At 35.6% G+C, this 13619-nt stretch overlaps 1 protein-coding gene across 5 annotated transcripts in view; it reads right to left on the reverse strand.

Moving 5' to 3' along the window:
- The window catches only part of LOC126976161 (uncharacterized), a 116717-nt gene that overhangs the window by 64470 nt on the left and 38628 nt on the right, over nt 1–13619 (reverse strand). For all 5 annotated transcript variants that reach the window (XR_007731849.1, XM_050824384.1, XM_050824383.1 and 2 more), the window contains exon 2: nt 10318–11130. Coding sequence is in view for 4 of the 5 variants with exons in the window: in XM_050824384.1 (XP_050680341.1) it covers nt 10318–10938 (621 nt within the window). In the remaining variant the exon portion in view is untranslated. The remainder of the gene's footprint in view (nt 1–10317; nt 11131–13619) is intronic.

Genomic DNA, 13619 nt, shown 5'->3' on the forward strand with positions numbered 1-13619 from the left:
CTTTACACACTGCTCAAGGACTGATGTTAATTTAATAGGTTTTACAATATAATATAAAGACAATCACACTATTTGTAGTTAATGGAAATTGAAAATTATTTTCTAATTTTTAGTTTGGTTTTCACTTTTTTTTTAATGGAAAAAGGAGGACAAACAAGCTCAGGGGTCACCTGGTGTTAAGTGATCACCGCCGCTCACATTCTCTAATTCTCGCAATACCAGGGGAATCACAGGAGCGTGGCCGGCCTTTAAGGAAGGTGTAAGCGCTTTTTTTGAAGGTACCCATGACGTATCGTCCTGGAAACACCGCCCGCGGAAGCTCATTCCACAGCTTTGTAGAACGTGGAAGAAAGCTCCTTGAAAACCGCACTGTGGAGGACCGCCACACATCCAGATGGTGGGAATGTTATCTTAATTTCTATAAAAAAATTATTTATTAATTTTTTTTTTCGATATTCATATTGAGATAGTAATTCCAATACATAATTATAATTGTATATTTTGCACTGTCTGATAGCATTCGCCTTATTTCGGGTTTTAAAACCCAAGCCCAAACACCTATTATTTAAAATGTTTTAGAGTTAAGGCGAAGAGTAAGCAGAAAACACGCAAACATGTTGTTTTTAGACAAGTTTTGTGGTGAAAGTATAGCATTTGGAGCTATGAACACTACTTAATCCTGTCACACATATCCTTAAGTCTTATTTGTAGGTTGCTAATGCTTGCTGTTGGTTATAGTTTTTTTTTTCAAATCAAATCAAAGTTACTGCCGAGCCTTTTTGAACTACCACTTTTCTTTGAAGTTAAAAAGTTTTTTGGCATGGCGTGACACATTTTTTAGGTACTTCTCTCAGAAACGTTATTCTTATAGCTTGTACTTTTTTGTGTAGGTTCATTTATTCAGATTAGTAGTGAATAACGAGGATTGTAAGCATTTAAACTGTTTTCCACGCAAGAATTTTGAAAATATTTAATTACAACAATTTAATTTTGTACCCGCAATTGGTAAGAGCGCTCGGACAGAACCGAGCGCGTTCGGTTCGAGTGACGCAAGGATCGTAAATCTTGTTCCTAGGTCTATACAGTTTTTACAGCAATGTATTTCAATAGCTGGGAACCAGTGAGTTTCATGTGTATCACAATAAAACAGTGAGGTACTTATATTATAATGTACTTAAGAACATCTGGCAAATGAATCTGCATTGCTTTGTGCAATCAAGACATCTGCAAGGAACACATGTCTTGACCGCTCTTCACGCTGTGCGAACGCGCGGCCGGATCATTGGTGGTTTGAGATCTACACTCGCGACCTGCGCTCCTAATCACGTGATTTCAGACTCGTCGTCGTTTTTTTTTATGAAAATAAAGGACGAGACGAGCAAAACGTTCAGCTGATGGTTACTGATACACCCTGCCCATTACAATGCAGTGCCGCTCAAGATTATTTAAAAACCCGAGCGGCACTACAATTGCGCTCGTCACCTTGAGATTTTTACATCCTAAAAATTATCAAACACATCAAATTATAGATAAAAACATTCTTATTCAATTGAAAAATAAATATTCTTTCCCGGCAAGATATTTCGGCTATTCAAACGCGCCATTTTGCGCGGTGTTTCAGTGACGTCAGAGTCTATCCCAAGAATCTATATTGTACTAATAAATGTATGGCCGATATTTTCCTTCGGTTATACTGCGAAAACTACTGAACCGATCAGAATAACTCTTATACCATTAGATGCAGCGTGTTTCGGAGAAGATTTAGTATATAAAATGTTGGTGATTACTTATTTAGATCCTATTTTTTTACCTAGAAATGCCTACAAGTAATTCAGTCCATGACATTATTTCATTACCTACATGTGATAATTTATAGAAGGAGCGGGCGCGGGGTATTGTCGGGTCAGATCTTGTCTTGTGTAAACAAATTTGTAACAATTCTGGTGTAATGTATTAAATTTGATTACATTTTGTGATTTATAAAATAATTGGCCAAAGGCAAAAACTTACTTAAAAGTATTTTCTGGTGCCAAACATACTTCGAACTCGACTCAACTATTCGAGCAAAGTGGTATAAACAGTAACCATTTGACAGAGTGCAACGCAGAACTGCTCGAATTGTTGGGGACGCAGTGCTCTGTGAACCGCTAGATAACTTGGCGTTGTGTAGAGACGTCGCTTCATTGTGTATTTCCGACCGCATTTATCACGGGGAGTTTTCCGAAGAGCTGTTTGATTGTGGCAAGTTTTTGCCTTTGGTGAATTATTCTTTGTTTATTATGCTCGTATATTATTTAAGTTATACTTTTTTAGACGCGTTATGAAAAAATGATGAGAGTGAAATTTTAAGATGCGCGCGCATCACTGTAACACATAAGTAATAGGGTGAAGTTGGTTCTTAAAATATTCTGACGTTTGCAACATTCGTTATTTTTTTTTTTGGTTTTTTCGTCCATTATTACTAGTAGGACAGGCAAAGGGTTCAAGCCCATACAGCCATATTCGTTAATTAATAATTTAGTGTCAAAGCCATCTTGGCAAGTTTTTTACAATATTGTTGTTTCTACAAACGTAGAATAGCAGAAGGAATAAATAATTTTAAGGATTTTTGCTTTGTTACGCCAAATAATACTGTATTTTTTACTGTATTTGGTGAATGATGTGTACAATTTTAATTGGATCTCAGGATCATAAAAATATGCTGTACTTTTTATTAGATGATAGTTTTATCTATTATTGTACCTACTTGTAAATAAATAAGTATAACTCCTTGCGTGCATAGGTACATATTATATTATTATTCATATTCCAGGCTTGCAAATTTATGCGTAACCACAGATATCTATTCACCTCGACTAGGTGAATGCTAGAGCAACAAGACAGCCACATAGACTGGCTTTGAAAAATTGTCCTAAAACAACACAATTTCTTAAAAATAGCCATTACATGTGTATAAAATTATATAACAAATTGGAGAGTGACGACTTGAAAATACTATCAAATAAAATGTTTATACCAAGACTCTTTAGATGGCTTCTTAAATAGTATATTACGCACCTAGGGAGAAAATTAGGTCATTCTCACAAGGGGAATATTGACGCCCGAACTGAATATGAGGGTGACAATCGCGGGTGGCAATGACCTACTTATCTCACGTGGTACGTATACGATTTTTTTCCCACCTGGATGAAAAGCTCGCTTTTAGTCCCTGGTACGAGGGACAAAAGTTCTCTTGCCGAAGAATCGGGCAGTTTTTCGTACCAGGGAATAAAAGACAGATTTTCATCGAGGTGGATTTTTTTTATCGTTTTAATGAATATTCAAATTAGTGTTAAGTTGTTGCATGCTTTTATATAAGCTGGATACAGGACACATTATAATATTTAAGATCGGGACAAAGCATATTCCAAAGCAATTAAATAATTCCATTTCACAATACAGTAATAGAACAGTACTTTCACTTACTAGAGCGCCCGAATCGACGCACGCACACATACACACGACTTCCACGGCCGCTAAGCAGTCTTGGAAAGACAACGCTATTGAGTGCCACGCCGTACGCCGCCTAGCCGTAGGTATAAATTGCAAAGAGACCACTGAGTTACGCCCCTGTTCTATTACTTATATTGTGTTCTTATTCTGATGCGCGTATTTTGATTCTGAGTAACGCAAATTTTATTATTAAAGTTTAACTTCTAAAGCGACTTCCAACAAGGTTGCGTTAAACGTCTAACGCTTCCTGTGCTGTAGAGTGCATAGGTCAACCACAGCGAAAATATTTAATTAATTTATTGGAACGAAGTTCCTTACGGCAGGCTTGGAGGGGATAGGGATTTGCTGCGCGACCGAACTGAAAAAAATGTGATAGTAAAACCGTAAGAAAAAATCAGTGGAAAAAAGTGCGTGGAAAAGTGCGTGGAATAAAACCGTTAAATGAGACGTGCGCAGGCGCGACAGTCGCATACACAAGCGAGTAATGTATATATTATCAATATTATTATATATGCTAACGATTATAGCAATATTAGAACGATTTTTTTTGCAATTTGTGTCGATTCTACATTAGCCGAAGGAACTTCGTTCCTACCTGGTGTCCCACGACACCACATCATTTTTTATGTAATTGTTTACCAACAGATTTACATCATAAATACAAAAATTAAGGATAGAAATAATTTAAATTATCACTATAGTAATGTAGATCCAATTTAAGGCAAACATAGTTAACATAACATAACTTGGTCTTATTCATAGGAATGCAAAGGTGTATAAGCAAACAATAAAATGAAATAAACGAATGTTAAATTTGCGTTTTGTATTATAAGATAGTTTTTGAAGTGAAAACTAATTTAGCATCGTTGTGATTTGAAAGTCGGTGAAACGAAATAGCGAGACACATAAATTTATAAGATTAACATGGGAAAAAATGAGAAAGGAGCATTATACAGTGTTTTGGTACCAGGCGAACATAATTGAAGAAGAGTTTGTTTTACGTATGACGTGAGTATACCTTAATACATTGTGACGTCATGTGCACGACGTATTACTACATCAGGAGAACATAAATATGGTAGCTTGGTGATAGTAATGTGTACGCACGCAATTTTTTTTTATTTTTTTTTGAACCAACTCGTCACAAGCAAAAATACTGTATGATGTGATGGGAAACATTTTTTTTTAATTCTCAACTTGTGCAATTTGCGGCGAGAATTTTACGACGAGAGACGTAGGAGACTCTACGTTACACTAGGTACGGCTTGCGCCTGAAGCACGCACTCTTGACTATAAAAAAATATAGTTTAAAAAAACTAAAAGAACACGCTTTATAAAAAAGGCATTTATTTTCTCAAAATTGATTCCTTTAGAATTCTTTTTGATGTCATTTCTATGAACTACTAGATACTACTACCGCTTCGGAAACAAATGGCGCTCTGATAGAGAAGAAGCAGCGCAAGAAACTCTCCCAGCATTCTTTTTTTGCGCTCTTTTCAATAAAAATATACAATATTGTACAGTCATTTCTATCGCTATAAAATAATCACAATTTAGTCCCAGGCTGTCCGATCATTTAGATATTCAGCAGTGGAGTAGGTAATAGGATTTACGACAGAGCCATTTTTTTATAAAACACTAGCTGACCCAGCAAACGTTGTATTGCCGATATTAAAATCGCGATACAAAAGTAACTGTTGATCGTAGATGGGTGAAAATTTGAAGTTGTATATATTTTTAATGCTGACTCATAATGAAACAAATTTAAAAAAAAAATGTCAAAAAAATTAAAAAAAAATGTCGTGTTGACCACCCATAACATTTAGGGGGATGAAATAGATGTTGGCCGATTCTCAGACCTACTCAATATGCTCACAAATCAATATGTTCATGAGAATCGGTCAAGCCGTTTCGGAGGAGTACGGGAACGAACATTGTGACACGAGAATTTTATATATAAGATTAAAATTTATTTATAGATAATGCCTGAACAGTGGCTGGGACTTTATTATAGAAGTGTATACATTTACCCTTAAAGCTATTATGTATCTTATGAAGCCTACTAGAATTAGTTACAAGCAATCCCTTATTTCTAGTGTTATAATAATGAAAATCACTATTAAGAGCAAAAAGGTGACGATTTTTGTGAACGTATATTAAATTTTCATAAATGTACTGACAATGAACAGTCATAATATTTATTTCTTTAAATTTTTCTTTGCGAGACTGTCTATAACCAAGCTGATGTATAGCACGAACAGCTCTCTTTTGCAGTGCAAACACTATATCAATGTCAGCAGCATGACCCCACAGTAAAATACCGTACGTCATGATGCTGTGAAAATAACTGAAGTACACTAATCTAGCGGTCGCAACATTTGTGTACTCTCTAATCTTTCTAACTGCAATATATAAAATATATATAAAATTCAACTAATTCAAATAATATATAAAATTCAACTAAAAATAGAAAATAAATGTTTATAAATTTAAATTGAAAATAGTGTAAAAAATATATTTCATTATAAAAAAGCGTGGGGTGTAGAAGAATTATTATTTTAATAATATCTTAAAAAGCACCCCACGCTTTTTTACCATAAAATATATTTTGAATATACATAGTTGAATTTTATATAAAGCGTGGTTTTTTACTTTTTATATAAACTATTATTTGTTTTACATTCTTTAGTTAAATTTTCTATAAAAGCGTATTTTTAAAACTATTAAGTACTTTAGCATCAATTCCTGCCTTATCGACTATAGATAAAAAATATATAAGTTTATGAAAATCTTAGTTTGCAAATTAAATAATGGAATAATCTTATCAATTTAGTGTATCTCATCGGTCCTCGATAAATCTACAAAGTTGTAATGAAATCTGACCGTTTAAAGTGGGTCCAAATCGCGTCTAAAGGAGTCAGTTACAAACATACATACAAACATACAAATGAAGCTAATCTAAAGCGTATAAAAATAAAACTCTTAAGGCTTTATAATATACTAGAGATCACGACCCGTTAGTAGGATTTCACTAACATACACATGGGCAGGAGAATTATACATTATGGACTGAATTGAGAATCTTACGTATAAACCATTCTCAAATTCACTGGAAGACACAAAAAAAATCATCAAAATCGGTCCAGCCATTAAGGAGGTAGTTCAATTGTGAATGTAAACCATCCTCGAATTCACTTGAACACACACAAAAAAATTCATTCAAGTCGCTCCAGCCGTTTAGGACGAGTTCACAGTCAATTCAAGTAAAGAAGAATTATATACAGGGTGTCCCAAAGTTATGGGACATGAAGGGAAAGTACCTTAAATATCAAAGATAGACTATTTTACTGAAAGATGACTTTATGTTATTTTTAAAAGTTAGTACTTCTGCATTCAAAGATTTTCTAAAAATTACTTGCCTCGTCTGGGAATCGAACCGACTTAAATGCAAAAAAAATTCACCCCTACTTTTATGATGCCAATCGAAAGAATGGCCAAAAACTAATAACTCTTCTTAAGTAACATAGTATTTTAAAAGAAAGTAGACAATTAAGTGGGTATTTTTTTGTAAATTAATTAATTAAATGCTCAAACTGTGATCCCTTTTGTCTTACGCAAATCGCCAATCTTTTAATGAGTCCGCTGCCTGTTGATTTTCTTATCATTTTATGGTGAATACTCGATATGATATGGCACAATTCTGTTTGTAACTCGCCCACGTTCTCGTATCGTTTTTTTTATAGCATATCTTTCACGTATCTCCAAAAGAAGAAATCTAATGGTGTAAGGTCCGGGGATCTGGCCGGCCATCTAATCGGTCCATTCGTACCAATCCAAGTAGGAAAACGTTTATTTTACGTTGTTCCTTTCTTGTAATAGGTATGAGTGACAGCTGTAAATATAGGGAGAGAAATACCTGTAATCAAAGTAGAGGTAGAGGATCGAAAAGGTAGCTATCACGCGTGAGTCGAGTTTTAGTTACCACTTTTTTTAAAAGGCTTTATCTACTGCAGCCTATTGTAAAATTGATTGCAGCAGTTTTCTTTTCTGTTATTGTACATTTATTTTGGTATAAGAAAATAAAACTTGTTTCAATCTTAAGCACCGATCACTACCATTAAAATAAGTAAAAGAATACTCTAAGCTTAGTGGTCTACCTTAACGTGGCATTGGCAAACTTGTGGTATACCTTCCACAGGAGCCATAATAGGAAGAATAGAATAGAATAGAACAATTTTGGTTTTATTCATACTTGTCGATGACATTGTTATGACATAAAACTTCAGTTTATGTCAACACGCTCATAAGATAATGCTGAAATCGCTTTGTGTTTAATGGAGGTTAAGAATGCATTTGAACTTGTTTACGTAAAATTGAGTTTTATTAAACTCAGTTTAAAGTGCCATTGGTGAAATCGGTTCTAAGTTTAGATAAATTGTCATTGAAGACTGTCATCATATACACTCTACTTGATTATGTTTTCCGAGCATTTCTTGTACAAGTATTTAAATATATTCATGTGTCTTGGGAATGGCAATTACGATTTGGATAATATGTTTACAGAAAGTGATTTGCTTTATTAAATACTTGTATAAAAGATTTATATTTTTGTTCATCTGGTTAATGTTTTTTTGTTTGGATTTTAAGCTTGAGTTTCTACCTACTATAAATAATGTACGTAGTTAATTAAATGTTAGTAGCTAAATCTTCTCTCTCTCTCTCTCTAGTCGTTTCCATGACGTCAGTCATGACTGAGGACCGTGGTCATCAACAAGTGATCCACACTCGGTGTGAACTATTTGTTTCCATCGGCTTCTGCCCATCGCGGCCCTGACAACGGAGCTAAACCAGTGGGAGGCTCCTTTGCACAGGATGCCGTCTAGATTATGGGTACCACATCAAGCATTACTGTGTTTCGGTCTGAATGGCGCTGTAGGTAGTGAAATTACTGGACAGATGAGACTTAATATCTTACGTCTAAGGTGACGAGGGCAATTGTAGTGCCACTAAGAATTTTTGGGTTTTTCAAGAATCCTGAGCGGCACAACATTGTAATGGGCAGGGCGTATCAATTACCAACAGCTGCACGTCCTGCTCGTCTCGTCCTTTATTTATATGCGCGTACACCTTCCTTAAAGGCCGGCAACGCTCCCGTGATTCCTCTGGTGTTGCAAGAGATTGTGGGCGGCGGTGATCACTTAACACCAGGTGACCCTTAGGCTCGTTTGTCCTCCTATTCCATAAAAAAATATTTATATATAAAATAAACCTGGGGGACTTGGAGTCTTTTATTTGGTCGGTCCATCTGGTAGGAAATCGGCCTCGGGCCCGCTTGTCATTTGTGTTCCCAACTACGATAATTTTTTTTAGGCTCTCAAATGATATTCGTCGGTAATCATCTGATATCTTCGATTGCTTTGGAGAGTCATGAAAGGGGAAAGGTTACATCTAAATATATTGCAATAAAGCAAAACAATTGGACAGATAGGGATCTCTCTGTGAACGCAATTCTAGATGCAGATCAAATGGCAGGCAAATGCTAGTGATCATAGACTTAGAATATACTAGCGTATGGACGAACTGACAGTCCGACAATACGTGACCAGATTTATTTTGTCAATATGTGCGATAGCTAGTTGAAAAAGGAGCCACAGATAGAGAATGGAGGGACTGCCCTCAGGCTGCTATTAAAAAATAAGCTTAATTATACAATATTACTTTGTAAACATGTTTTTTGATAGAAAAAAGCCCGCTGAGTTTGTTTCGCACATTCTTTTCAGGTCCAAGGCATTATTTTCAGAATGGGTGGTAGTATTTGAATTTCAATAAGTGATGTCACATCCTATTTAAAATAAAAATATTTTGAATTTGAATTGAACAAAACATATTTGAAATACTAAGCAGCGAATGACAAGTGTGGCTGACTGTTTGCGACTTGTCAATCAAAATCGGTTACAGTAACAATAATGCGCGCACACAACGTCATCTAAAAATACAAGTTTTCAGAAATTTTCTGACGTTTGCGACATTAATATTTTTTTTTCGTTTCTTCGTCCATTATTAGGATAGGCAAAGGGTTCAATCAAGGGCGTGCATATCATATAGGCAATTAGGCAATGCCTACCTCGCTATGAACCTAAATAAATATAGCACTAGTGTTAAAGTTAATTTACTACGTACGGTAGACAGTCTAAAGATTGCATATACGAATCAAGCAGCGTTTCAAACAACTTATGTCGTACTGACGGAATAAAACGCAACTACAAATATATAGTTAGATTAAATAATTGACAGTTAGAAAAAAAATGAAGAAATAACCTCTATTTTGAACAAAACACGCACAACTAATATTCCTGTATTCATCGGTTGACTAACAGCAAGAGACTCTATCTAGCCGTATAAATTATCTAAGAGACATTAAACGAAAGTTGTAATTTAAAAAAAAAAAAAAAAACAAAAACTTTAGATTCATGAAATACATAATAAGAACAAACTATTAAAAATTTTGATACTATGCCGTAACCCTGTAGTAGGATTTTAAAATTTACAGTATTTTTAAATGGTGAAAAAAAAACTGAATGTGACTCTATGTTTATTCCTTTAGTAGATAGTGTATCCTTTGGATAATTATTATTTTTGAAAAAAAAAAACAAATTATAACAATTTTTAAACAAACAAAAACATTTTAGTTTACCATATAACGGTTCAGTGTCGCGCGCTCACCAATATGAATCGGAATTGCATTTATATTTTGCCATATGAATCCTTAAGAATAAAAAGTAAGGATAGATAAGATAGATAAAAGGCATGAATTGTGAAACTCACCTCTTCGACGGACTTCTTCGAGAATTCGTTCATGGACACAATCCATTGCTGCACGAGTTCGTTTACGATCACCAAATCATTATATAACCACGTCAATAGCTCGTTCACCCACTGCACGCTCGCGGAATCGGGCCCCGTGCAAGTCGGCACTATCACACTCTGGTGTTTCCTCAGTGACAACTGCTCCGGACCCGGTGACATACGGCCGATTCTTTTTTTATTCGGCGGCGTTGCTGGCACAAAGCTAGACGGCTTCGTCGGCTTGAACGAGCCAGTCTTTATCTTAGCGCTCGTCGCCAATATGCTGTCCGCACTCGAGATTATTTCGTTCGCTGTCTTTTTCGTTTCATCGCTAGTTTTTTTCTCTTTCTCTTCTACTTTCTTCACGCCCGCTCCGTACTTCGCGTAGGCCCACCGTGCGATACCCAACAACACAATGGATAGAATTATCCAGATGAAAACAAGCATCACTAGATTATCCATCGCTGTGTCCATATAGTCGAAACTACATATCAAGTCGTCGACCGCCTCGGCTAGATCAGCCATAGTTTTCCATGGCGTCGCCCACCACGCGGCATTCTCTCCCGCCGTATGACCCGATACTAACTTTGAGCCCGACATTTTTTATTTCGGACGTTCTATTTTTGAACTCAGCTGTCTATCTCGCTCAATCTCTAAGATGCGTTCTGAAACTGCATGGAGGTTTGTTATGTGTAGACGTCGATTTCGGAACGCATCACTGACACCGATGGGCGATGAGTAACAAATGCTGTATTTCGCGTGTTTGTCTTCAATCAATTCTCGCCATTTTGACTGGAACAAAACAAATTACGTTGATGAGTTTGTAAATTAAGTTAGTAAGAAGGTGTAGGTTTTATTTAACAGAAATTGTCTAATGAACGTATTAGTTAAGTAATTTTTAAGTTTTACATTTTAGACTTACATAAACAGATATAATTAATAATTATCTACGTACACAAACAAACAAATTTAATAAATTGGATTTGCAACATATTTCGTGCATAATAAAATTAATTTAGGCATTATTTCATCATCCTATTCAAAAAGTATAAAAAAAAAAATGGTACATAGGAATTTGGTGTTCTTCAAACATAACAAAAATTAGGTACTTTATTCTTGTTTGTTTGTCTGATTACACACATAAACTACTGAATAGATTAAAATATTCAAATGTTGCATGAATATTAAGAGGTCGGGACGACATATTATAATAGCTTTAACACATGATCGGATTTGGTATGGCCGAACCATCGGACTGGAGGCCGCGGACCATATTCGATGGTATGTCGCATTCGCTCAAAATTATTATTATTACCGCCCGGATCGTACCGAGCAAGACGTCGGACCAATTGCTGCAAGGCAAAAGCAAACAAGGCAAACTCACACCCACCGGATCTTTCGATGGTCCGGCCGTACCAAATCCATGTGTTTGACCATGTGTTTAGACTATAAGGCCACACATGGAGGCAAAGTATTTTTGCTGATTTATAGCGTCTACGCTGAGGACGAAGAGAGCAACAGCTAGTTGTTATTAAAAAATCAAATGAAAGACGACAAATAGATTTAAATAGATAGAGATGTAATTGGTAAATTTTTCATACAAATACGCCACGAGCATGTCGAGGTCAACCGTGACACGAAGCCTTCGCTAAACACGGCTAAAGAGGAGTTCACACGAAAAAAGGCCCGAATTTCTCAGCCCCAGATCTAAGGTTTTATATTTTGGCATAGGTGGTAGATATTGACGTTGATCCAATGAATGATTTATAAATATTAAAAAAAAAACGGGTTGCACTCCGGGAGTGCCGGCAGAAGTGAAAACTTAAACATTAACATTGTGCCTTTTTGAATATTTTTGAAATGTTTAGGGAATAATTTCGCACGAATTTTTGTCAGTATAAAAGTACTAGCATTTATGTGATTATTTCATAAGAAATTTAACACTTCAGAAGTATTACAATTATTTTACATTAAAAAGTATATCTCTCAGAAAAATCATCCATAATTTCAACGGCTGTCTTACGAATTTTCGATCAGGTCACGTGCCCTGACGCGAGTTTAACATTTTATACCCATCCCAAGAAAAGTGCTGATCGCCGCAAAACATGTTTTCACTTCAAATAGTAGCATGATCACTAACCATGAGGTATGCCTGATAGTTTGTACTCGAATTCAATTGAATGAAGCTGTATGGAACAATGTAATAGTATTTTAGGACTTATTGTGTTTCAATGTATCACACAATATAAAGATCACATTATGTGATCTTAATGTTCTTTTGTTGAAACTCTAGTCGTAATAATACAATGAGTAGATAACTTTGTACGAATTTACATACTATTTATATGAAAGGCATAACTTATTTTATTTTATGACAGTAAGGGACGTGACGAGCAGGACCTTCGGCTGATGGTAATTGATACGCCCTGCCCATTACAATGCGTCTCATTTGCCCAGTCATTTGCTGCTCCATGGGGTGAATTTCCATGAGACCGAGAATTTTATGCAATAAAACATCTTAATAAATATAAATAAATCATAATAACATACCTAAACACTATCACAACCTATTACACACACACACACACACACACACACACATATTCTTAGAAGTATACTTTTATTTTATTTTATTTTAGGTAGGTTAGGTAGGTAATTATGTCTGGTACCGAGAAGTCACTGACAGCTGAAACACAGTTCATACTAGTTTAGCTGTCTTTGCTCCCTGTATTGCATGTAAATAATTAATAATATTATTTAGAAACATTTAACATGTAATACTATTATTCATTATTGTAATGTTTGGGAAATAAAGTTATTATGTCAAAAATAAAAAAATAAATCACTAGGTACGGCGTCCTTCAGACCGAAACACAATAATGCTTACACATTACTGCTTCACGGCAGAAATAGGCGCCGTTAAGTTACCCATAATCTAGCCGGCATCCCGTGAAAAGGAGCCTCCCACTGGTAATATGAAAGACATAACTATACTAAGTATGATAATCAGGTAGTCAAAGCTGAGACGAATTTTGAGTTCGCTATAAAGTGTTGCATACAGACAGAAGTTTTTACATTAAGTCCGGAGAGATGATGTTGACTCGTTGATATTATATCAAGTAAAGTTCGTTCCTTCTCGTCACCTGGAAGGAAAGGCCCAGTTGGCCTCTAAAGGCTTGGGGCTCGAGAGCAAGAGCGACTCGAATCATCGACATCTCAGGAGTCATCTCCGATCGGCTTGATTATTTGGCATGCGTGAAGATGTGAGTTCTCTGCAACGT

This window comes from Leptidea sinapis, chromosome 39, assembly GCF_905404315.1.
Source record: "Leptidea sinapis chromosome 39, ilLepSina1.1, whole genome shotgun sequence".
Classification (NCBI taxonomy): domain Eukaryota; kingdom Metazoa; phylum Arthropoda; class Insecta; order Lepidoptera; family Pieridae; genus Leptidea; species Leptidea sinapis.